Below are 26,508 nucleotides of genomic sequence, written 5' to 3'. Positions count from 1 at the left end.
GTCATAAAATATGCATAAATATGATATTTTAATTTATGCAGATTTTGTATATATATTATTTTAGAGGCAATTTTCTATTGATTATTATTATTATAAAGTTGTAATTTCAAAAATAAACGAAAATATATTCATATTACTTGGGTGCATCAGCTTGAATCCAAACCAAGATTTATGAAGAATATATATATACAGTACTGTTTCGCTTTTTCACAGCTCATCAGTGCGGCTAGACAGGCAACTGCCTCAAGCCAGGATCGAAACCCGACCGCCCAAATTACAGTCAAGGCTACTCACCATTGCGCTATACGGCTGCTGCTGTGTGGGTAATGAATTAATGATATTTTGACATCATCCAAATGTCTCTGCTCGACTTGTTTACACAAAGAGCGTCGCTTAGTATGCTAATGGAGGTCCTGGATATGACCTTAAACTATATCCGATGATGAGGCCCCAGCTTGTGGGCTTTGGGGAGTGTGGAGCCACCCTTGAATTGCCATTGCTCCTAGGTCCACTCTGACCTGGACTGGTAGTACCTGTTAGGGTCCCAACTATGGGTTGAATAGAAATCGACTTTAAAATATATATATATATATATATATATATATATATATATATATATATATATATATATATTAAAAAAATTGTTCTTCAAAATAACTGGATTCAGCATTAAATAACTTGAAAAGGGTTGATATGCTGTAAAACAAAAACAACCAACCTAATACGCTAATGGCAGTTTGTATATCACTTCCCAATATGCTCAACCCAAGATAGGGAGCATTATATATATATGTTTCTTGTAATAAATTTCCTTCACCTATAACTGAAAGCATAAGTTATAAAGAATTCTTGGTAAAATTATTTATTACAAGAAATGGAAGGTCGTAACAAACGTCAGTTACTTGAAATCAAAAATATGTAAACGTGACACACAAAAATATGCACGTTATCTATTAATCGTCAATCCTTATCTAAAAAAAATTCAGAAACACAATAATATCCAAATTTAAATCAAATTGTCTCTATTGTTGTTTGTAAAAGAAATTGAAATATGGTTGAAGTCAGTTGCATTCTTTTTTAAGAATATATTTCGAAATCTATTTTAATGATTTTTATAAAAGCATTCTTTATTCTAATCTTTCTCTTTTGTGTGATTGATTTTTTTTACCTTTAGTATTGTATATTGATTCATAAAAGTTACTGTAATCCATTTGCGAGCATAATCTTGCTTTTAATATTATTGGAAAGATCCTTTTTATGCATTGAACATTTCTATAGTTAATTCATCTATACCCCCCCGCTCGTTCTCCTTCTCCTTCACTCTAAAAATGTTATCAGAACAGATACTACAGTTTACTCCTATTCGAAAGACTAAAGTCGCTCATGTTTGTATTTACATGGTTCTCCATGAGAGCAGAATTCAGACAAACTTTTTTTAATGTAAAGAAAATCCAACTCCTTCATAAAGTTTTCCCTCAGTATCAAGTCGACAAAATATAAACTGTTATTGAAATGGCTTTTCCTCTGTTGACTGCAGTACCTTGCTGATCCTGTACAGTTCTAAGAAGTCCACCTTCCCAAGCTTTGCCTTCTCCCTTTTAAAAGGAATTAGTTTATTTTTAATTGCTTGAGGTGCCCCTACCAGGGAATACCAACAGGGTTGCCTAGGTATTGTTTGTAGGCCAGAATGTTCTTCCTCTAGGACACTTTTCAATCCCACTTTCTGACTCTTGTGTTACATCTTTGTGCAGTGTGAGGAGATAAATCATTCCTCATAAGAGGGCACTCGGAATTGAGACAAAATAAAAATTGGCTCAGTATTTTTCTTTCCCTGACCGAGGACAGAAAAGATGAAGTGTGTAGTATCAGAACAGATTCTACACTCCTAACCAAAAGCACAAAATAAAATGTGACACAAGGTCGTTTTTTAATGTGGAAGGACCCCCCCCCCCTCCAAAAAAAAAAAAAGGGGCACTGGATGCAAAAATAAAATTGCATTAGTATAGAAGAGTTTTCCCATCCACTGACTAAGGACAAATTAACTTGCGTTTAGAATCAGAACAGATACTATACTGTGATCTTGGCCCGGAGGTTAGATCTACTTTTTCTATTTAAAAAGGAAATTATTGATTACAGTAATGATGATTATCTAAATATAAAAAAGAAAGGAGGGAGGGGGTTATGCACTCAGCCAAGTTCACTTTACAATTTGACCTTCATTATAAAACGAGTGCTTACTTTATAGCTAATGTAACTGAAACCCCTAATTTCTATGTAAAGTGGGAATAACATCTCAAGTGCTAGGCTGGTGGAGGGGGCTAAGTTAAATTCTTAAAGTTTCTCCAAAATGATGCAGTGTCTATTTTGTTCTCAAGCTTGTTAAGACCATCAAAATATGTTCATAAATGTAATGAAGAGTGATATAGTTTTATTCTTAACCTTCCTCCACACACACACAATTTTGTTTTCCAGTGTTTAGTCTTATTTTTTTGGGGGGGGGGGTAGTGGAGGGATATTAGATTACTAATGTACACCCTCCATCAAAAATGAAAGGGTAAAAAAAATAATACACTTCGCCAGTGTTCAACACCAATATTCTCATAAAATCGTAGAATTACGACATTAATATTTTATACCTAAATTATCATTTCTGATGACCTAAAGAAAAAAAATAACACCTATCGTTATTCTTTCGGAATTCATTTCAGATGATGAAGACTGTCTAACTTGCCATTTGCTTTCTGTCTCCTCAACAGTTGAAATTGTTTCGACTTTTTTTTTTTTATTTACAAATTTTTGTGTGGTGTATATATACTTATTTGTATAAAAATATACAAATAAATACACATTGGTCCTTATTATAGATTGGAGTACATATGAATCCTCCTCTTAATTGATAGTGATATATAGTAAGATTGCACATTCCAAAACAAGAATACGTTTAATTCTAAAATTCATACTAGAATTGTCTGCATGTCTCCGTGGCATAGTGGATGAAGTACTTGATAAAAGTCAGTTGTAAATTACATGCTTGTGTAGGTCAAAGGTTCAATCTTCAGTGTGGGCAACACTCAAAATACAATTCCAAATTACTTATGAGTTCTACCCAGTCATGGCTGATGGAACGTAAGCATACTACCCCAGTCAAAATTTTGTACAGATTCCCAAGGTTGACAAAGGGATTCCCAGAATTCCCAGAACTTGATAAAATACACCTGAGGAAGGTCAGAGGTTATATTGACCACAACGTTGTGCGAATAACACTCACTATGAGACTAGAAGTCCGATTAATCAACTCCCCCACCCCAAATAACTTGCCTTCTCACAAGAACAGAGTTTGGCATATGGTTGGTTTTTAGTGTGGGTAAAATCCAGCTCCTCAGAAAATGGTTGTCTGAGTTAGGGCAAAAATTAATAAAAAAAATAAAAAAAATTGCGTCAGTCTACAAAGATTTCTCCTTTTTGATTGAGAAGAGAAAAGATAAGGTATAGTATTAGAACAGATACTACATTTTGATCCTAGCCATATAAAGGCCAAGAACTAAGTTGTTATAAAATCTATTAGAGCGTTTTCATAAATGTCCGACCCCTTTTCAAAGAAGAAATACTCAACATTCTTTTGAGCAATTTCTTCACTTGTATATTCACACACACACACCTTCACACACCATTCCTGAGCACACTGTTCACATTATGTGGGCAAAACATGGCAGGACTGAATATTCATTCTGTTGGATAGAAAGCTGATATCTCTAAATACGTTTTTAATAACTTTGTTGAGTCTCCACAAGAAAAAAAGAAAAACTCATCTACTCTATTCCATCTATTAAATGTGTTTAAAAACTATTTGATACTCAAAAATTGGCACCCAGGTGTCAGTTCAGAGTATTTACAGAGAATCTCAAGTCAGTTCCGGAAATGGACAAAGCCGTTTACAATTTGAAAGCCACAAAAAAAAAAAAAAATGTAAAAGAAGCACACAACATAAAACATGCCAAAGGTTAAGATTAAACAAAAAAAAAAAAAAAAATTTTTTTTTCCTCTTCATTTGAAAAAAAAAAATACTCAAAAAGAAAATAAGGTTGCTCTTAAATAATAAATTGCTTAGGTTAGTATTCGAAACTGACTGTACTGTACTGTAAGTATCAAAACCTGGATACTCATTTACTAATATCGACTTTTTCTTTTTCTTTTTCTTTTTTTTCTTTTGTTCACCCCCAAACAAGGCATATTGTTACTTTGATATAAGGGGCTACTATTTCGTTCTATGTCTATAGGGAATTATGTAAGGAGAGAAGTTCACATTACATTTAAGCTTCTGCATGGGAAGTACAGTTAGAAACACCGGAAGTGGAGTGGAAATTCCAAAGTCTAGCAGTCCAACATAAGAAACTATTACAGTAGAAGGCTTTCTGGCATCTAGGGACGTCTACAGTGGAGGGGTGGGATTTTGCTGCTAGACGTGTCTGTTGTGTGTATGTACGTCAAGGGGATAAAAGTGTGAATAGTCCATAAAACAGACACAAGGATGCAACATTTTAGCAATGGGACAGGAATTGGACTATTTGTAGTTATTCCTGATTCCATGCAACATATTAATAAAATTATAAGGCAACCTTGTATGTCTCTTGAGTTTTTTTTTTTTTTTTTTTTAATTCTTAGTGCGAGTATTGAATTTATTTTTTTTTTTTTTTTAAATTTACTATTGAGAACCCCCCCCCCCCCCGCTAATCTATATATAGAAAAGGCAAAATGTGTGTGTGCACATTTTATGTATGTCCAGCAAAGGCTTTTTTCGTTGGGGTTCTCGGGGGGAGGGGGGATTTCTTAGAACTTTTTATATACCGTCTAAATAATAATATCTAGGATTTGTGAACACGCGTTGCATCTAGATTTAATTACATCGACTTTTACAAAATTCTTTCTATTTTAGCTTCTCACGAGTGTGTTTGGCTTTTTAGTATAAAGTGAAACTAAGTTGAAATGGTAGTTTCGAGCATGCCTGGTCTCCTGTGAGTGCACAGTGAACGAGACATAAAAAAATGACTAAGTTCAGCATTTGCCCATCATCCCATTGCTTTCTGAGGATGAACCCAGGAACGATCAGAAAGCAATCAGCTTTTGATCACTGCGGGGGAAACCCTTTATATCAGACAATTGCTATTCAATTTGGACACTCCCCTTTATATGGGGAGCTGGTTTCTTTTTCCCGCCCCCCCCCCCTCATCTTGGGGAAACAAAACTAGCCATAGTTGTGTAAACAAATTAAAAAAAAAACTGCCTCGCAGTAAAAATCAACTGCATTATTTCTATTTAACCTCATTAAATACGCGCACCTGTCAGTTCAGTTTTTAATCCTTAAATAAATTCAAACGTCTTTCTGTTACTCTCCCTTGCTGGCCTAGCAGGTAACATGTCAGGGTTTTTTTGGGTTTTTTTTTTTTTTCCACACTTTATTTTCCACCTTCGCCTCAAAGCTTCTGGTTCGATCCTACCTACCTACCAAAATTAAAAAAAATTTTTTTTTTTTTTTTTTCATCTATATACACGCGCGCACACACACACACCTACAAAAAACCCGGGCAACGCCGGGCACCCCCACTAGTGATGTATAAAAGTTTAACCTTGCCAGTAATGGTTATACACATGTGTTGCATGGAGAGAAATGAAATGACTGATGTGTATCTGAATGTTAAAAACAACTTATATCTGTTGACCTCAATGGAAGGTTTGTGCATGCAGTTTAATGATGTATATCTATAAAAGTGACAATGTTTGTGTGTGAGAACAATATACTCAATGAATGTTTGATTTACAGATCTGGTATATATGGTATTCAGATGTGTGGAAAACTTAGTTTTCATCTAGAAAAGAGGGCTGTTAAAAGGGGTCAAAATTCAGAAATTAGTCTTGGAGGGGGGTCATCAGATTTTTATGTTTGTCAACTGTTTCACAACTGCACATGCACGATTTGTTCACATGACAGCTTCCTTATGTTAAGAATAAGTAGGTTTGAAAACACTTTTCAAAGATCGTGGCAAGCTGGCTTAATGGTTATCCTACTTACTGTCTGTAGGTTTTGGTTTCGAAATGTTTGTCCAGGAAATAAAAGTATATTATAAAACAAAAATATTGTATTAAAATCCAAATTATTAATTCACAAAATAATGATGAATTGTAATTAATTAAATTCCCTTTCCATAAACCAATATGCAAATTGGTTGACACTGTGACAAATATCCCATATACATAGGCAGTATATATATATAAAAAAAATGGTGTATCTGTTTTGTAAAGGTGAAATAAATTGAAATATCGTTTTGGTTTTACCGTTAGTGTGAGAAATTGGCTCAATTTTCGTATTTTTTTCATTTTCATAATTTTATCTTTGAAATCGTATACATCTGCTTAATATGTTGTTAAAGTATTTGATATAACAATTTTTTTACTTTTATTTTAATTTACAAGTGGAGTTTTCTTTTACTTAAAAATGATTATTTTATCAAGTTTCATTCAATTTTGTTTACCAATATGATATTTATATGTATGTGTATTTGTTGTTATGATTGATTTTTTGTTGTTTCTTTTGTGTTTTTTATTTATTTTTTTTTCAGCTGTTTATAGTGTAAATAATGTTTAGAATTAAAATTATTTAAACTAGGCAATGTTTGGATAAATATATTTGCTTTATTTTTTATTCGTTTATTTTCAAAAATAGCGGCATTAAAAATTTTTTTTTTTTTTTTTTTTAGTTGCTTGCATTTTGTTGCTAACTTGTGCATGTTCTCAACTTTTTTTTTTTTTTGAAAGGAAAATATTTTTACTATTTGATTGTACACAATGTTTGCTGTGCATGGCTCATTTTCAGCTTGGCACATTACTTGAATAGCCATACTCAACAGTTATCAGCTGCATGGACAGAGATCACTACCCCCCCCCCTCACACATTTTTTAAACTCCTTTTAAACTCAGTTCTATTGAGGCCTCTCTCTATCTCTAGAAACAGAATGAGCAAAATTGGTTTTACCAGTGTTTCCAATTAAAATGGCCCTTTTCTCTTAGCACACGATTCTTTTTTGTGTTTGCATTTCTATTTTTATCGTGCCTCCCCCACCCCTTCAAGCTGCTATTGTTTGATAGTTTCGTTTCTTATGGTCAGCTATTTAGTCTGCTATGTTATGTAGAAGACAGATCATTAGTTTTCTATTCTACTAGTCTGCTTAAGTTGTACTTTTTAAAGTTTTTTGTTGTTACTATAATTAATGCATACAATAGTTTCACAATTTCATTTTGCCTTTATCACAATTAAAAAAAAAAGTTAGTGGATTAAATAGGCACAAAATGTTTTATGAAATATATTTACAAAAACAAATTCGGACTAATTAAATAAGCTGTGTTTACAAAAGATAATTTTTTTTTTTTGTATTTTGAATACTATTCTCACCTTGCTTGTTATATTCACTATATTTTTGGCGGATATAATGTTCAGCCGTCTTCAGATGCATTTTTTTTTTTTTAACTCTTGAGGCCTTTGTAGTCGGACTCTTGGGGGCCTTTGTAGTCGGACTCTAATAACCTGTACGAAAATTTTAACTGAACCTCTTATTTAATTTATGAGTATACATTGTTCTCATTCATTCATTCATGACTGTATACAACTGTTAATTTGTTATTTTGTAAGTTCTATGAGTATGACTCGAAGGTTCTAAAAAAGAAATGCAGTTGAAGTTTATCACTCAAAGCATTATAAATATAACAACCAAAATGAGAATAAGAGTTTAAATAATGCACATTATTAATCCTCATCTAAAAAAATTCCAAAGCAAAAGATTGGTTAATTTATAACTTATAATTATAATTTTTCCTAAATCAAATCTCAATCTTTTTTATTTATTTTTTATAACAAAAGTACAATTATTCCATTCATTTGCTAACAAAATTTTATGTTCTTATCAATTAGCCTCATCTCTTCTGCATCTTCCAATTCAAGGGGGAAGATGTTGAAAAAAACAAAAAAAAACATAAAAATTAGTTGTGACCTTGGCCATTGAAAGGTCTTCAGTCATCAACATAAAAACGACATTGCATTAAACCATCAATTTAAATTTTGAAAGTTTCAGATGACTTTCAGCCATTTTTATGTATGACTATGCTGAAGGTTTTTTTTTGTTTTTTTTTCCTGAAAGATTGTTTGCATATTTAGCTTATGGTATCTTCATGGGAAATTCCAAACAGATGGTGCTATGAGCATCGATCATATAATGCTATATGAAATCATATTATTTGTATGTGAAAAAAAAAAAATGAATGAACAAAGTGATTCAGGTGTATCTTGTCGAACTCAGGAATGTTTCTGTTGTTTTGAAAATGACACTCAAGATGAGAACAGTAGTCCAAAGAATCCTAATACGAATAATCAATCCTCATCTAAAAAATTCAGAAACGTCAACAAAGTGATGTTTGAAGATTAAAATGAACAATTTTCGATGCACACAAAAAACTTATGGATGTGTAAATGTTAAACATTAAATATTTGTTGCATCGCCAAGTAGGAAAACGCTCATCGTCATTGAATTCAAATATCATTTCTTTTAAAGAGCAAAGTGAATACCAGTAAATTGTTTTTTTTCTCTCCACTATTTTAACAGGATAAAATCGTTTTGTAAATGTTTTTTAAAAATTAATTTTGTCTTTATGGCATTTTACTCCATATTTACTTTCAAATTTTTGTTTTTCATCCTAAAAATATTTAAAAAAAAAAAAAAAAAAAAAAATGTAAAAATCCAAACATTAAGTAATACATTTAGACTTAAACATTTGAATCGATATTCATTTCTACATTTAATGATAAAAAAAATATGTGTAGGTTTATCTATTCTGCCTATAATAAAAAAATAAATAAAACAATTATAAGAATATTAGGGTTAGGGGAATCCTAAAAACTATATCCCAGCATTATTTTGAAGCAAATTATTTTATAAAACATATTTCATGTTTGTTTTTTGTTGACGAAACAATGTAATATAATTTAATTTTTGCAATTTAATTTTTAATTGTTTGAGGGTTCATTTTTCAGCATGGTTGCATCATGTTTACATGAGTATTGGTGCATTATAGTCTAGTTTTTTTTTTTTTTTATAGGAATTTGGTCTCTATATGGATCAATTTTATAAACATTTGAATAGAATTTCCTGTTTGGTACTTGTACAGTTTAATCAAGACATTAAAAAATAAAAATATTGAAAAAAAGGTTATATTGTACGTATCCGTTTTGGACTGAAGATCTCCGAAAAAAAAAATTCATTTAATTTGATCGAGTAGTTTTTTTTGTTGTTGTTGTTTTTATGAGAGCGCGTTGAAGTCAGCCATTATGAAATTTGTTGAACACGCCACGGGGAGATAACTCCATGTAAAGTGCCAGCACCCCCTACCCATCTTTAATACTAGCTTTTCTTCCTAAAAATCGAACCTCTTACTCGGTATCATAAATTGTTTTTTCACTGTAAAAAAAATAACTACTTGATGAAATTAAGTGAAATTTTTTTTTTTTCGGAGAACTTTATTCCATAATGGATACATACAATTTAAACTTTTTTCAATTTTAATGTCTTGATTAAACTGTACAAGTACCTCGCGTTTTAATCAGGAAATAAAATTTGCATTTTCTTTAACTTATAAACATGTATTACTTGTCTCCCCTGATTTATATGACCATGATGCATCAATAAGCATGTAAACAAGACAGTTTATCAAAACTACAAGTTTATTATATTACATATATCTTTGTCAAAAATATACACATAATATGTTTATATAATAAGATATTCTAAAATAGTGCTGACTGCTGAGCTACATTTTTAGGATTCCTTAAAGTTAATATTAACCGAATATTCAATAAGAGATCGAATTAAACTTTCTTGGCCCAATTTTTCTATTGGGCTTGATAAATAGTTTAATGGAATCCCAGCTTCTTATTCATTATTGCTGCTTTTCATTTTTGTTTACCCTCCAGCCTAACAGTCTGTGTTAAGTACTGTCCAATATTAGTTGCCTGTCACAAGTGCTGATGTTAACAAACCTATGAAAAAAGAGGCCAAATATACTAGTGATATATTATCAAATCGGTGCTGGGTGTGACTTAAGTACAGCATTTTTTTTCCTTCAAGCATTCATCAAGACTGAGAAACATGCCGATAAATCCGCTGATGATCATGATGATGATGATGCCAATGGTATGTTATCACTGGTTTGTCTGGCCACTACCACCATCGAGGCAGACAGTCTTACTATTACTACTACCACCACTATTACTACTATTGCTACTTTTTTTTTAAGTCTTTGCTTATTTTTCTAACTTCTGTAATGTATGTGTGTGTGTGTGTGTGTATATATATATATATATATATATATATATATATATATATACCACACACAAGAACATCCAAACTTTCTTTGACTATTTTTAACAAATATCCAACAGACTAAACCAAATAATTTTCTTCTTCTCTCTGCACACGCAATTACATTTTTGTTGCTAGCTAGGTTGTAGAATTAACTTTAAGTAAATCTAACCTGTAATCCCTTTTTCTTTTCCTTCAATTTTTGGTTTTGTTTTGAACTAGTGTATAAGAATCAGAATGAGATTATTAAACCTGTGAAAGGTAGTTTTCTCTGGCTTTTTACTTTTTTAATGGCTATATATATATTTTTTTTTAATTTTATTTATTTATTTTTTTTTACTCTCCTTCCTTTCTTTTCACTGAATGAGCTTTCTTATGAGTTAGAATGCTTCTTAAAATGTTACTTGCTTGCAATAAGCTTAATCTGGATATATAGATGCATATACTTTTGTATATTACAATACCGTGGAGCTGCTTCCCAGCTGACTATAACATGATCGTTTTCAAGTCTAATGCAAATAAGTTCTTGTTGAGTTGTCCTCTTAAATAATTAAACCCTACCCAATTAGTGATTACAAATCAGTGTTGTCTCATAGACCCCCTGACACTAATTTTTGAGTGGTCTTTAGACTTTGATAAGTGACTTACTAGTAAAAAAAAAACAAAAAAAAACATTATTTTTCTCAGATGATATACTCAATAATTGTTTTAGTTATAAATATTTAAAAACGACTTTAGTTTAAATTTTTTTTACACTAATTCTTTTTTTTTTTACACACCTTCACCTCTAACATGATGTATCACCACTTGAACGTAAGGGACTACTATTTGGGATCATACCTATGAAAGATTAACAAGATGTTGGTTTACATTACATTTAAACTTCTGCATATCAGTACAATCAGGGAAGTAGGTAGCAGAAAGGGAATTTCAAAGTCTAGCTATTGAAGGGAAGAAACTATGATAGTAGAAAGCTTTGACATTTAGGGATCTCAACAGTGAAGTGGTGAGATTTTGTTGCTAAGCGGCTTTATTGGGCATATGTACGTTGAGGGGGCACAAGTGCAAGGAGTTCATTAGTACACATTCCATTAAAATATTTGGAAAGCAGGCACAGAGATGCAGCATTGTGGTGATGGGACAGGGGTTGGAGCTTAGTTGACAAAGTGTCACCTATTAGATTTTTTTTTTTTTTGACCCTGTTCAAAAGGGAGAGGCTAGTGGTAGGTGCATCAGTTCAGATATAGCAACAATACTCCATGCTTGGGTGAATAATGGCCTTGTAGAAGTACAGGATACTCTCAGGTGTAAGTAGTCTTCTAGTTCGATAGAGGGAACCCACCTTCCTTCCAGCAGCCTTTGCAATGTCCTCAATATATTTGTTCCAGTTCATATTGCCCGTGAAGGTTAGGCAAAGGAATTTGAAGGAAGAATTCTCCATTAAAAAAAAAAAAAAAAATGGCTTTCGGATGGAGTGGGGGCATAAGCTTTAATATTTGTATAAAATCATAGAATTACTACAGTAATTTAAATTTTGATATGAAACTTATTAGTTCTGATGACCTTAAATAATTTAAAAAAAAAAAAAAAAAATAGCAAATAATTTTAGTTTTATAACAATTTGGTCCAATTAATGACCAACTGATATAACAATAATTGAGTTATATTATTACATATATCATTAAATTATTTAAGCTAAAAAGTTCAAAATAACTAGAAAAACACTTATTGAATTTTTAAGTGAAGGATATTTTTTTTTCCAGATAGTGACTTGCTATTTGAAATTTCTCTAACCACTTTAAATGTTTTTGTACAGAGGCTAGAACAAAACATTTTTACTCACTAACTTTTGTGTGATGGATCAGATATATTTATTTATATAAAAATGTACAACTAAATACACATTGGTCTTTATTATAGAACAGAGACTATTATCCTTATCAATGATATTTAACTATAGGGGAAAAAACCCATTTCAATCCTCTCATTATATTCATCGTTTAACTGACAATCTATCCACTTCATTAAACCTTATCCCCGATTGGTGTTTAACCTTATTTAGTAATGGCTTCCACATCCTTAATCCATGCATCCTTCTCCCAGCTATGGATTAAACAGTAGGGTATTCTGGATTCTCAAACCTAGGTTTTACAATTAATCTAAGAGATGGAAAACCCTGAAATAATAACTCTTTATCTCCACATAGCATTATTTTCAATCATCCTGGACTTCTTACCGATAGACTCAAACAATGCCAATTCAGGGTATGTGCGGTTGGGCATTGTGCAACCCTTGTATCATTATAGATTCGCCTGTTTCTCAGGAGGCCAAATAAAAAATAAAAAATTATTGCTGAAACGAGAGCAAGCTAGCATTACATGCGAATGCAATTGGAGATGCTCGTTAAACTGCAATAATAAGAATGATGTATTATTATGGATGGTAGTTGGGAGTTCAACTGATTGAATTGTATGAACATAATGAATTATCAATATGAATTATCGTATGGTATCTTTATCAAATCGGTTGATATAAAAAAAATGTTTGCTAATGTTACCTATCTGTATTCATATATTAGATGACGCAATCCTTCTTGAGAGCTCTCGTAAGGATTGTTTTATCAGAGATTTCGAGGCCTCTTTAGTTTTATGAAGTTACTCTGTATGTGTGTTAATCTGATTCAAATTTGGCCATGTATCAAAGATTGTAGATTATTCATTATTGGAAGGGGCTGAAAAAAGGGGTGTCAGTTTAGACTATTAGTTTAAATCATCTCTGATAGAGCAAATATCAGTTTCAGAAAATCTGTTTATTCTGTTTGCAACGCTTATTCTTTATTATTCAACTTGCATACTTGTTAATGATAACAGAACTGAAATATTTTTAGTATATAAAAGGCAAAATGTGTGCTTGTGCGTGTGTGTCTGTATGTTTGTATTTCTGCCAAAATCTTTGGACAGATGCATTGGACCATCACGAAATTGGTATCAATAGAAAGATCGATTGCTCAGATGAAAAATATCTAAAAATTGGCCAAAAAGATTAATTCTGTACTGGTCAACTGGGCTGCTTTTTGCAAGGAGGGGTCACTTTTTACGTCAACATTTTTTGCGAGTCATACGCCTTCCAACCTCAAGGTATGTTTATAAAACAGTATTTTGAGGGCCTGTGATGTCATAAGTCTCCGTGGCTGAGACAGCTAACGTGTTAGCTTTTTTTCACCTCCTTTTCCTCTGGTCCTGGATATGACTTTAAATTATATCTGATGGTGAGGCCCCAGCTTGAGGGCTTTGGGGTGTGTGGAGCCACCCTTTAATTGCCATTGCTCTCAGGTCCACTCTGACCCAGAGTGGTAGTACCTGTTAGGGTCCCAACTATGGGTTAAATAAGAACCGACTTGAAAAAGAATATATTCTATTAAAAAAAAATTTCTTCGAATTCACTGGATTTGGCATTAAATAACCTGAAAAGGGTTAATATGCCGTAAAACAAAAAACAACCAACCAACCAACCTTTTCCTCTTTCATGTTACAGGTTGGAGCCTACCTGCATGCTAATTTTTTTTAACACTTACCCGGGTACTTTCTGTTATTTAAATTGAAACCAAAGTTGTTTTGATATTTATTTTTCTGGAGGTTGGCTGCTCATTAGCCTTAGTATATCACCTCTCTCCATCCGGGCAACGCCAGGTAGCCATGCTAGTATTTGATAAAATCATATTCATTTAAAAATCTTTCAGCTAACCTCTAGCAGCATGATTTTGTTAAAATTCAAGTTCAAATTGAACCGACAGTAAAATTCAATGATTTTAGAGAATACCGAAATTCTGTTCGTATGACAAAGGTCGTCTGCCAGAAATGTACATCTGCTCCCAAAACCTTTATATGGAAACCTGACTGATCAGAACTTGACATTTTAAAGGAGTTGATCATATGTTCAGTTTACCTTTAAATTATAATTATATACATCTGATAAATGTCGGGCTGTGAAGTTGGTAGTTCACACAACTCTGATTCCTGAAGTTTTAAATGGTCAAACTCCAGCTCAGAACCAAGAAATATTCTTCTTCTATACTATTATATACATATATTAATATATAATTTCGCAATAACCAAGACAGTCAGCACAACATGTGTTTTATTATACAATGTATCTCTTTGGTGTTGCAATTGCTTCATAAACATTCAGACAAGCTTCAACTGTATCTCATTAAAAGATATTCCGAAATGGCTAATCTTCAGACACAAAATATAAATGTAAAGCATATATAAAAGCACACACCATTTGTTATTTACAAGCAACGAAACTCCCCTCTCCATCTTTCATTGTCTTGGTTCTTATCGCTGCTTGTAAATAACAAATGGTGTGTGCTTTTATATATGTTTTACATTTGTATTTTGTGTCTGAAGATTAGCTATTTTGGAATATCTTTTAGCGAGATACAATGGAAGCTTGTCTGAATGTTTATGAAACCATTGCAACACCAAAGAGATGTTGTGATGATTGTCTTGGTGATTGTAAAATTATAAAATATATGCTCGGTTATTAATACTGATAATCCTCAACGCTTAATTAACTAGATCAATTAATATTGACTTTAAACAAAATCGAAAGATATTTTTATTTTGATATGCTATGAAAAATGGACACAAGAAAACACATCAAAATCTTCGCTTCATTATTAGATAGCATAAGTGATAATAACACAACAATATTGATATATTTTTGGAGGCGGAGAGAAGGGGTTGTTTTCCATTGTGTACCGTATATTTCGGCCGTCATATAAGACGAGGTACAAAATTGGAGGAAATTTTAATAAATTTATCATATATCGGTTGTATAAGACAACTGCTAAATTACGAAACCGTGTTTGTTTAGCCTAGGCTAGAGATTGCAACACATGGTATCTTATGAAATATTGGTTTTTAAAGATGATTTTTTTTTTTTTTTTAATTTGAGGGTCGTCTTATACGCCAAAATGGTATTTACTTTTGGTTCTTTTTCTGTTTAAAGTGTGCCAGTTATCACTGACTACAACTCTGACTTTGCAGCCCTGGGCGAATGAGCATCAAAATAAGATCTCGTGTGTAGGGGTGGGGGGATAATGTACTAAAACTGAATCCATTTTTTAAGCTACTTAGTTACCTTATAACTATAACTTGCTGCAATTTAGTATTCCATGAAATAAAATCTAACAAGTTTATTAAATTTCATTTTGCGTAACAAATTGTTTAGATTGTATTTCCTGTTTGGAAATAAAGGTGTCTATTTTTTATGTTTCCTAATTTGGAGTACTCTGTCTAATTTGTTGCCTTTCAATATATCAAAAGTTGTAATGATTACAATATACTCGTGTTTTAATCAGTTTACTTAGTCCATTTCAAAGCATATGACCTATATGTCCATAACCTCTCTCGCCATTTGTGACTTTGTAGTTTTGTTTACTGGCTCCAGATGTAATCGTATAATGCTTAATAGAACGTAGAATGTAGGTGCAATTAGTAACATGGATATCAGGCTGAACTCTTCTTTCTCTTGCAAATGCTAAAAAGTATTTCCATTTTCTCTCGCTTTGCTGATACTTTTTGCATGCTAACAATTTTTTTCAAAATGCAAGGCTTTATTTCTATGCAAATAAACAAAACAAAAAATGCTAAGCTAAATTTACAAATACATATTCTAACATTTTCAGATTTCTTTGTTATGTAAATTGTCCCTATAGAATTTTTGTGTGTGATTAAAATATTTCCCACTGTACATTACATGCTGTATTTTCTAATATGTTCATCAATTTTTTTTTAAATCCCAAAATGGAAAATGTTTTATAATTAAAAAAAGTATATTTAATAACCAAAACTAATATATATATATATATATATATATATATATATATATATATATAATGAAGGATTTTAAATCCAAAATTTAGTCTTTCAATTTACGAAAAAGGAAATTCTTTTTTTTGCATCTTAGTGTGTTTTTAAAATAGTTTTTCTCGTTATTCTATATTTTTCAATTGGTGCTAGTGCACTTACTGATCCGCGCTATTTTTTAAATCGTATTTCCAAGTTTAATTAAAGTTTTATGATATGTTTTTTTTGTTATTCAATTGTAAGGTTAAAGTATAGAATAGGTACAAAACACCCTCCCCTCCCCATGTTAAGAATGGCTATTTAAATAATAATGTTATTATTTAAGTCCGGATCACTCTCTGCACTAGTACCTTTCAATTTATTTCAAAATGCTTCTGTGAGCCGGCATATTTTCATATATATATATATATATATATATATATATATATATATATATAAACTACTATCTAATCACGTTGACAATATCCAGTAATCAAATAGAAAATCTGAAGGTGGTTTGAACTTTTTACACATTTAGATGACTTCTGTAGACGATGTCTGAGTGAGAAACTAGACATCTTAATTTTTACGGCTAAAAATGTCAAAGCCGTTTTATTTTTAGTAGCTATCTGACACTAAAATTTATTTTGTTTACAATTTATAGCAATACAACTTGAATAGTTTAGTAATTTTCTTTCAATTTTTTTATTTTTTTTTTTATTTTATTTATTTATTTATTTATTTATTTTTTTTTTTTACAAATTTCTAAAACCATACTAGTTAAATTTTAAATAATTAGTTGGAACTAGATTTTTTAATCTATACATTAAAAAAAATTCCAGTTTTTCATGGATTTCTGTTATACTTTTTTTTTTTTTTATTACATTTTCACCCCAAACAAGGCACATTGCCACTTTTATTATCAGGGACATAAGCTACAGGGGTACTATGTGGGGAGTTGGACAGCAAGATGTTGGTTCATGTTACACTTGAACTTTTGCATGTTAGTACAGTTGGAAAAGCAGGAACCTGGAATGAATTCCAAAGTCTAGCGGTTTTGGGGAAGAAACTACTGGAGTAGAAGGCTCTCTACTGTGAAGGGGTGGGATTTAGCTGCTTGTCGGGGGAATTTATGTTGAGGGGGTACAAGTGCTTGCAGTTCATCAGAGCATTCACCGTTAAAATACTTGCAGAACAGGCAGAGGGATGCTACATTTTGTCGATGGGACAGGGGCTGAAGCTTAGATGACAGTTCAGTACCTATCAGATTAGTGACTCTTTTGAACTTTGTCTAAGAGCGAGAGACTAGTAGCCGATGCACCAGCCCAAATATGACAACAATACTCCATACATGGGCGAATGATGGCCTTATAGAAGTACAGGATACTTTTGGGTGTTAGTAGCTTTCTAGCACGGTAGAGAGAACCTACCTTCTTTGGAGTGGTCCTGACAATGCTCTCAGTGTAATTGTTCCAACTCCTGTTTACTGTGAACATTAGGCCGAGGAGTTTAAAAGATTTACTTTCAGATAAAGAGTCTTTGGCCATTGCTATTGGTGGTAGAGAAGGTTTCTTGTAGTTATTGAACGAAACAAGTTTAGTCTTGGCAGCATTGACTGTGACCATCCATTTATGTCCCCATTCCACTACAGATTGGAGGTCATCCTCTAGTGTTTCTGCCATTTCTTTAGATATGTGTTCATTTGTTTTTTTGTCGTGTCTGTTATAGAGCGTGGTTATCATCAGCATATATACCTATCTCGCAGACAATTTTGTCAGGGAGGTCATTTATAAATATTAGGAATAATAGAGGTCCAAGGTTAAACCCTGGAAGCACTCCCGCATTTATATCATATTGTTTAGATGTACGACCATCGAGGACAACCTGGATTTTTCTCTTTAAGAAGGATTTAATTATGTTTAGTATTCTTCCAGTGATACCATATGATCTGATTTTCCTGAGAAGACTATCATGCCATACCCTGTCAAAAGCCTTAGATATATCTAGAGCTACCACTCTACCCTTCCCTGCTTTGTCCAGTGAATGGTATAAATGTTCAGAGATTACAGTTAAGATATCTGCTGTAGAACGGGCTTGCCTAAATCCATGTTGTTGGTTGGTCAGAAGTTTAGCATCTGTAAGGTGATGGACCAGAGCTTGGTTGATTATGGACTCAAATATTTTGTCGAAAAGTGGGAGGAAGCTAATGGGGTGATAATTTACTGTGTCAGTTCTTTCATCAGAATTCTTGAAAACTGGTACCACAGAAGCAGTTTTCCAGCAGGCAGGAAAGCAAGATTCATTAAGGTATTTGTTGTAAAGTTTGGAGAGAACTGGAGCTATTTTGGCGGAGCAATTTTTTAATAGCACAGCCGGGATGAGATCAGGTCCACATGCTTTTAAAGTGTCAAGATTTTTTATGATAGCATGCACCTGAGAAGGGGTGATTTTCATATCGTCTAATGTGGCGTCTGTCCGCAAAGGAAAGTCAGGGAGGGGATGGTTAGCAGGGTCCAGTGTGGAGTTGGAGGCAAACCGACTGGCAAGCATGTCAGCCTTCTCGGTTGCTGAGCAAACAACCTCATGATTGTTGGATAGTGGGGTGGGGGGATTCTTGATTGCTCATTATGTACTACACTGTTGTAGATTTTCCAGAAGTCACAAGTTCCTAATTTTTGTGCTTTGATGCGTTTTTTGGTTTCAGTAAATTCTCTCTTAGCTGTCTCTATTTCTTAGTGTTACTTCTGGCTTCTATATACTTCTGTCTGTTTGAACTGGACTTATGTCAGTTAAATCTGTGGTACACATGCTGCCTTTGCACAAGTAGAAGTAAACCATTGGGGAGAGTGGGGCTTGCTATAAAATTTCCGCATGGGAACGTGTGCTTCAATTGCCGTTTTGAACCACTCAGTGGTCGCATTTGCGCAATGTTCAGCAGAAAGTGAAAAAGATATTTTGCCATGGGGCATCTCTGATGAGATCCCTGATGGCTTCCCAGTAAACATTTTTATAATATCTCGTTTTGAGCAAGAGCTCTTCAGTATTAGCTCTAGAGTTTGGGGTGATTTCAACCATTATCACTGCATGATCAGTGTTCCCAAGTGGGCTGTGGGCATTCATAACACAATCATCGGGAACTGTTGTCAGAAACAGATCTAGAAGTGATGCGTGTTATTCTTGCTGGTCTGGGAAACTGGTTGGAAATGTAACCATCTGTGATAGGGAATGAGATACAGAGAAGCTATGTGTTGTGCTACCAGCTGTGTCTGTGTAAGTAGAAAATCCAAGCCAATTGCTGTGGTAGACATTGAAGTCAACAAATACATGCACTTGTGCGCTAGTGTCAAGGGAGAGTGCTGTATCTATGCTGTCAGAGACTTTGTTTATTAGGGTACAGTCCTGGGTCGAGGGAGAGTGGTAGAGAAAATAAAAGTAACTAATGTTATGTTGCATGTTAAGTCTAAAGCACATAAAGGCTTGATCGTCCGATTCTAGTTTTGTTTCTCTTGTCAAGGGGAGGGTGTTTCAAATATAGACTCCAAGCCCGTGCATATGTCTGTCAGTCCTTACGGCAAAGTGGGAGATATCCGGGCATGTTAAACACAAATAGACCATCAGTTGACCCTCCATCTACTAGGATTGTGGCCTCAGGAAAGCCCACCGGGGATGAGTGCTGGGTCCCTTTTCATGCGTGACATGGCACTACGAACATCCTGATATTATTCAACTGTTGATGGAGCAGCCGCTCTAAGCACCTTAGGGCACCTGTACTACCAGTCGGGAACAGCAGCCAGGAACTGTCAATCCGATACCCTCAACCCATCAGACGATGGTCAATCCAATCCACTTGCACTGGCATTTTGGCATTCAGGCACTCTCAAGTGCCCAGTTTAGAGGGATAGGATGTGTCAGGAGCGGGGGAAACGGTGTTCATTGCCCTAGTCAGTAAACAAGATTGACCACTAAGTGTTTCTGTCGAATTCCTGTGATTCGACCTCTACGCCTGGCTAATAGGCACAGGAGGAGTATGGAAGCTGGGCAATAGACAGTGCTTATCTACTCCTTAAGCAGTTTAGATTTGCAGACCGGTAATTTGTTTGAGTCACCGGCTCTAGGAAGGTTGTCATCCAAGACTGGAGAGGCCTCCCTCCCCTTAGGTTTAGCTTCAGTTTATCTTCTCCTAGATGGATGACCTGGGAAGATCTACGGGTCAATCAGCACCGAGAGGGTTTGCCCCGCGCCTGGATCCTAATCCAGATATTTCTGTGACTCCGCGTGGGTAGTTAATGTTATTGGGTTAGTTTGTAAAGGTCATATATCTACTGAAAAATTACACTCCTCAAAGTGATTAAGGGACATTGCTATTTCATTGTTACTGGAGGAGGAGGTGATAACAGTTCAAGCAGTGGAAGCAACTATACATATATATATATATATATATATATATATATGGTTTAATATTTTTCCTTTAACTCTGTAGTTAAATTTTTTTTTATGTTGACTTAGGAATAGGATAACGCGTTACAGAGTGGCTTGATATTAAGAATTAACTAAAAAATTTTGTTGCCCAAGCTCTGGATATTTTAGATGGTAAGAGGTTTAAGATGTATATTTAATGTAGATATAAGTAACGTCATTTTTGATTTGAAGTACAATACAGTACAGGTATAATTGGAAGAAAATACTAATATATATTGCTTAGTAAGCCCTTATAAAATCATCAAACCATGAGAATCTGTTTTGTCATTTAATTAAAAATATTTTAACGTTATTATTTATGATATTGATGATTAGTTCTTTTGGTGGATCAGAACGACAGGTGACTTGAGGTCTGCAGCAAACAGTATCAGGTAAAAAAATTATTCTATTGTTCTAAAAAAAACATCAATATATTACATAAAGTATTTTTGTATAATACTAAAAACAAATTCAAAACAATGAAATAACAACGTTAAGTATAATGCAATTTTTTTTTATGTGACACTGTTTGTTGCAGAATTCGAGTAGCCTATTCTTTTGATTCATCACTATTGTATATTTGGAAGGCTCAGTTGATCACTTGATAAAATTAAAGCATTCGCCAATGTTAAACTCTTTAACCTATTTTAAAGACTCCCAGGCAATTCCAAGTAGGTGCAACTAGTAATCTATAATCTATTACGTTTCTTTCTATCTCTGCTGAACACTAGCCCAATCTAATAATACTAACCCAGCTGTGATAATGGCAAATATCTCTATTCTCAATGACTTAATGTATTTTTTTTTGTTTTTTTCATTTGTTTTCACATTATTTTGTTTTTGTTCCTTCTGTTGCAGGTTCCTTAATATTGACTGATGTGTTTTTTATTTTTTTTATTTTAGCATATTTATGGATGCCTGCCGTATCACTTATTTAAATTTATATTTTATATTCTACATTAATTGTTGGTGCTAGTTTAGTATTTGACTGACGAATAGTGTTAAGATGGAGGGGCATTATCAATTATTTTGGTCTTTTATAAGTTTGTTTTTTCATTTATAAAATCTTGTGGAGTAATCATTGTTTGTGAAGAAATCCATGATTGAATAAAGTGAACCTTAATAATTTTGTAACCCCCCCCCCCCACCTCTTTTTTTTTTTTTTTTTTTTTTTTTTTTTTTAATAACCATTGACCTATATTGTTGTTGGTTGTTTTCTGCCCGCAGTATGATTAAGTTTCTGCTTATTGTTTTGTGGATTGTAACGATACCAGACGTGCCGAAAATACATGTGCTTCTCGTTTGCATTGCGTTTAGCTTTGTTTCTGGAGAAAAAAAAAAAAAATGAATTATTTTGTGACTGTTCTAAATTTGAAAGGAATTTTGAAATATTTAAACCATCAAAAAGAAAAGTTATTTTCTGACCTGAAAATTCTTAAATCCACATTTGATTGCATTTTTTTTTTTATAAATATAAATCTATAACTAAGGCTTGAAACATTAGCATCACAAAATGAATTTGTTTCAAGAATTTAATGACCAAACAAGAATGTAATAATTACTCTTTAACTTCCCTATTTAAAATACAATTTGATAAACAAAAAAAATTATAGTCTTTTAATCATGCCATTTTGTTGTTGTTACTGAAGCAGCGCCATTTTGCATCTTTAAGCCAGCACTTCTAATTTTTCCAGGATTTTTATCCCTCAAAATCGGGCTCCTCAAAATCAACAGATTAGACTATTCCTGTAATGATCTGATACCTGTTGATTGCAGTGTAATGTTGTTCCTGTGCAGTTCTAGTAGGTCTTTTTCAGAAGGGGTTAGTATATTACTAATCGTCTGAGGCGCCCTTACAAGGAAATGCCGACAGGGCTGCCCAGGTAACTTTTTACAGGTCAATGTGCCCTTCCACGGGATACTGATTTCCTAATCTCACTTTTCGACCCTAGTATCAAAGTTTTTGCAGTGGGGGAGAACTAAATACCTTCTAATTTTAAAATGACGTGAGATTTTGTGGTTTGTAGTAAATGAATTTTGTTTTTTAAATTTTACTCAATATTTTTTCTGTAAAAAAAACACTTTTACCTGATGTGTTATTTTATTTTGAACAGATTTCATATTTTCACTTGTGTATTAAGAGCCTAATATTTTATTCATCAAATTATTGGAGCTAAATAGCTTCCAAAACTATCCACCCTTTTAATGAATGCCGATTTGCTAAGAATTTTAAAATAAGAAATAACTTTATATTCGACAGTTAAAGCAGAAGGAAGGATAAAATGCGTGAAAATGCCATCTTTATTCCTCATATGCTTGAATAATGTTTAAGCCTATGTTCGCTTGCAACACTAATTCATTTCTGTTCATAAAAGATTTCTGACCATTTGCTAGAAACCTGGAATTTTTAACGGTATCATGCTCAAATCGATTTGATAATTCATACACAGAAATATATAATCTCCATTCTCTCCTGCAAATTCCTCCTCTAAATGGAATGCATCACTGCCTTTTTTCCTGGAGTCCTTCATTAGATTTTCTGACAAATCCTATTTTAACTCTACAGTTTCTACACTTACCTGCACACACAACATATGTAATTTAAATCCATCATTCTTGTAAGATCTCTTTTGTTTTTAATACAAGCCGTAATGATTAACTTCCTGTCATGTTGATTATATCTCTTAGAAACCGAGCAAATATCTGTTGCATCTAATTAGTGTATTGGTGAGATCCAACCAAAATGCAGCAAAAATCGTTTATTGATTATGCATACACAGTACTTGAAAAACTATTTGATTCTTAGCATTCAAATTCTTATAGAAAGATGAAACGGTATTCAGTATTTTGAACCTGAGGAGTTTGGTTAATGAGTTACTTATTTAGTTTATTTGATTTATGGCTAGTTAAGCAAATTTGAATCTGGTGAGTGAACAATTGAGAAAAATAATATTGGTGTGGAGCCGGCACTTGATTGCTGATCTAGAGTGGTAGTATCTGTCAGAATTGCATCTATAAGTTATATATATATATATATATATATATATATATATATATATATATATATATAATAAATTCCACAGCCAAACTTCTAAACTTCTTCGTAATATCCTATCATATATATATATATATGCGCGTGTAATGTATATGTATGTGTGTATACAAGGTTAAAGGTATTCAAGAGTGATAACTAATGAATTTAACGTCCATTAGTCTGAGCTATTGCCAGATGGATTAAAATAAAGCTAAAAATTAAGCAACATGAATCTAAAAAAGGTATATGTACGTGTGCTCGGAAGTTAGTCAAGTTACTCTTCCCAAGGTCAACGTTTTTTGTGTTTTAAATTTTAACCTAGCAGCTATTTTTACAGGCTAAAAACCAAATCAAAAATATTCCCAATGGTCGGAATACCCTATATATCAAGTTTCAAGTCTGTAGACCAAATATTCAGAGAAGAGTTTGGTAGAAACGTTTCACACACAGACATAGGTCATATATATATATATATATGTCAGTGTGCTAGAAAATGTCAATCCTGAATTCTATGCAATTATGCAGAATGTAGAAACTATACACCAAAAAAATTAAGCGTAATAGTTAAATGAAACGAATCATCTAATAAGAAACCATAAAACATGAGTAATTAATTAATGAACGCTAGTTTTTCAAACGAATAGGCAATTAACCTTCATGAAGTTGCTTGCATATCCATGAGTTAATATATTAAGAAGTTTGTTTTAATAATTTTTAAATAAACAAAGTAGGCAATGTTAGAGCAGGAAATATAAAAAATCAAACTTGATAGGTATATAGATATGTATTAGTGATGGGACGATTCCAATATTTCCCCTGATTTTGATACAATTACTGATTTAGATTGTTTTAGATTTCTAAATTTTTAGTTATAAAGTTAGCTTTTTTCGGATTACCATAAAATCCCATGTAATATGTGCATATATTTTTGCAAACATAAAAATCCCCTTATTGAGGGGTGTATAGATTTTAATTTTACTGACAAATTAAAATAATTGAGTATTTTATCATTAGTACCAACAATTGAAAATTAAACTTTCAACAAACCAACGGACAAAAACAAAAGAATCGTTTTTGGTATTGGAAAAAATGCACAAGTATTTCTGATATCAATTTCAATAACACAGTGTTCCGATTTTTCCAATATATATATATATATATATATACTAGCATTTCAGCCCGTGGATGTGAATGTTGAGCAAAAAAAAAAAAAAAAATGTGGTAGTAGGAAGGCAGCAAAGGAGGAAAAGAACGAGGTAAAACCTAACGTTTATGCTGTTACAACCACCGCCAAACCGGAAGTGACATTTTTTAAAATTAAGGCTAGACAATCTAAAGGAGAGGATAACGTTAAAAAATATCGGTGAAAAAGGTGACCCTTCACCTGTAGAAAAGTGCCTAGTTGAAGGGGAAGATATTAATGTTTTTAGCCAATTTTTCCATATTTGTCGTATGAAAAGTCGAACTTAAAACGATACTGATCTTGGTAAAATCCGTAGCCTTTATTGAAAGTTTAAGGCAGACATGCAAACAGACATACATACATACATACATGTATATATTGGTAACTAAAAATTTTCGACCCAAACTGATGAAAAAGCTTGCCGTATCTCTGAATACACCTTATGTAAAATTTCAAATATTTAGACCAGAAATTTGGAAGAGACCACAGAGGTCAATTTTTTTTTAACTTTGACCCCTATTATGACCCCTTAAAATTTATTGTTTTGGGCTCAAATCAAGTTATTAAGTTAAATCCATGTCCAAGGAACCTATATCTAAAATTTCAAGTGTGTCGACCCAAAATTGTTGAAGGAGTTTGGTAGAGTTCTCAAAGGTTAAATCGTTGAACTTTGACCTCTTAATCGCCAAATTTCTGGCCAAAAACCGATCACGTCGATTTTCCCAAATCTCAGTACCCTGTATATCAAATTTCGAGTCTGTAGACTAAAAATTGACAGAGTTATTGCGTAGAGAAATGTACACACACACACATTCACTTATATATATATATATATATATAAATAAATAAAAAATGTACATGATCATGATGCTGGGCATGCTTATCAGACAAATGCTCGGTTAAAACCAGAAGTCCTCGTCAGGCAACTTAATGAATGGCTGCTTTTCACGAAAGTCCAAAACATCAGAATGTTTAGTGTTGCGATCATGTAATTTTATTTATATTAATAAAAATATATCTTGCTCTTCTTTTATTAAGGACACTTAATAACCTCATTAAATTCATTAGTTATCACTCTTGAATACATTTTACCTAGTGTGTGTGTGTGTGTGTGTATATATATATATATATATATATATATATATATATATATATATATATATATATATATATATAATGTATGTGTGTGTGTATGTATTAACTTTGAATACAGGGAATAAAATTTGTTAGGAATTCAGTAAAAAAAAAAAACTAAAAAAAGAACAGTATTAATTATTAGAGCAAGCAATTGTTTCGTCCTATATGTTCACCATAGATATGCGCTTATTTTTTTTAAGTACTAAGTGTCTCGTATGTTCTTTCTGTTAACTATTTTAAGCATAATAGTAAATAAAATATGTATGGCAGGAATTCTTGGTTTAATTTTGATGAGATGACCTGATTATATTTTCTAATGTTGATATGTATACACTAAATAATACTATCATCATTAACCCGGGTGGGGTGGGGGTGGGGGATTAGAGTTCGAAATAGATAAGATGTGTGTGGAAGGTAAATGGGCTTACTTTAAGTGGGTTATAG

The 26,508-nt window shown here is 32.7% G+C and overlaps 1 protein-coding gene across 23 annotated transcripts in view; it reads left to right on the top strand.

The window, feature by feature from the left end:
• LOC145287959 (disks large homolog 1-like) overlaps nucleotides 1-26,508 on the top strand; it is a 909,452-nt gene that overhangs the window by 818,224 nt on the left and 64,720 nt on the right. For 14 of the 23 annotated variants that reach the window (XM_080135919.1, XM_080135915.1, XM_080135930.1 and 11 more), the window contains one exon: nucleotides 10,167-10,232. The exons of the other annotated variants lie outside the window; for them this stretch is intronic. In XM_080135919.1, coding sequence (XP_079992045.1) covers nucleotides 10,167-10,232 — 66 coding nt within the window. The remainder of the gene's footprint in view (nucleotides 1-10,166; nucleotides 10,233-26,508) is intronic. 23 annotated transcript variants of the gene reach the window in all.

The sequence above is a fragment of the Euprymna scolopes genome, chromosome 11 (genome assembly GCF_053919585.1).
Source record: "Euprymna scolopes isolate OS-2025 chromosome 11, ASM5391958v1, whole genome shotgun sequence".
Taxonomy (NCBI): Eukaryota; Metazoa; Mollusca; class Cephalopoda; order Sepiida; family Sepiolidae; genus Euprymna; species Euprymna scolopes.
This window is presented reverse-complemented; position numbering and strand designations above follow the sequence as displayed.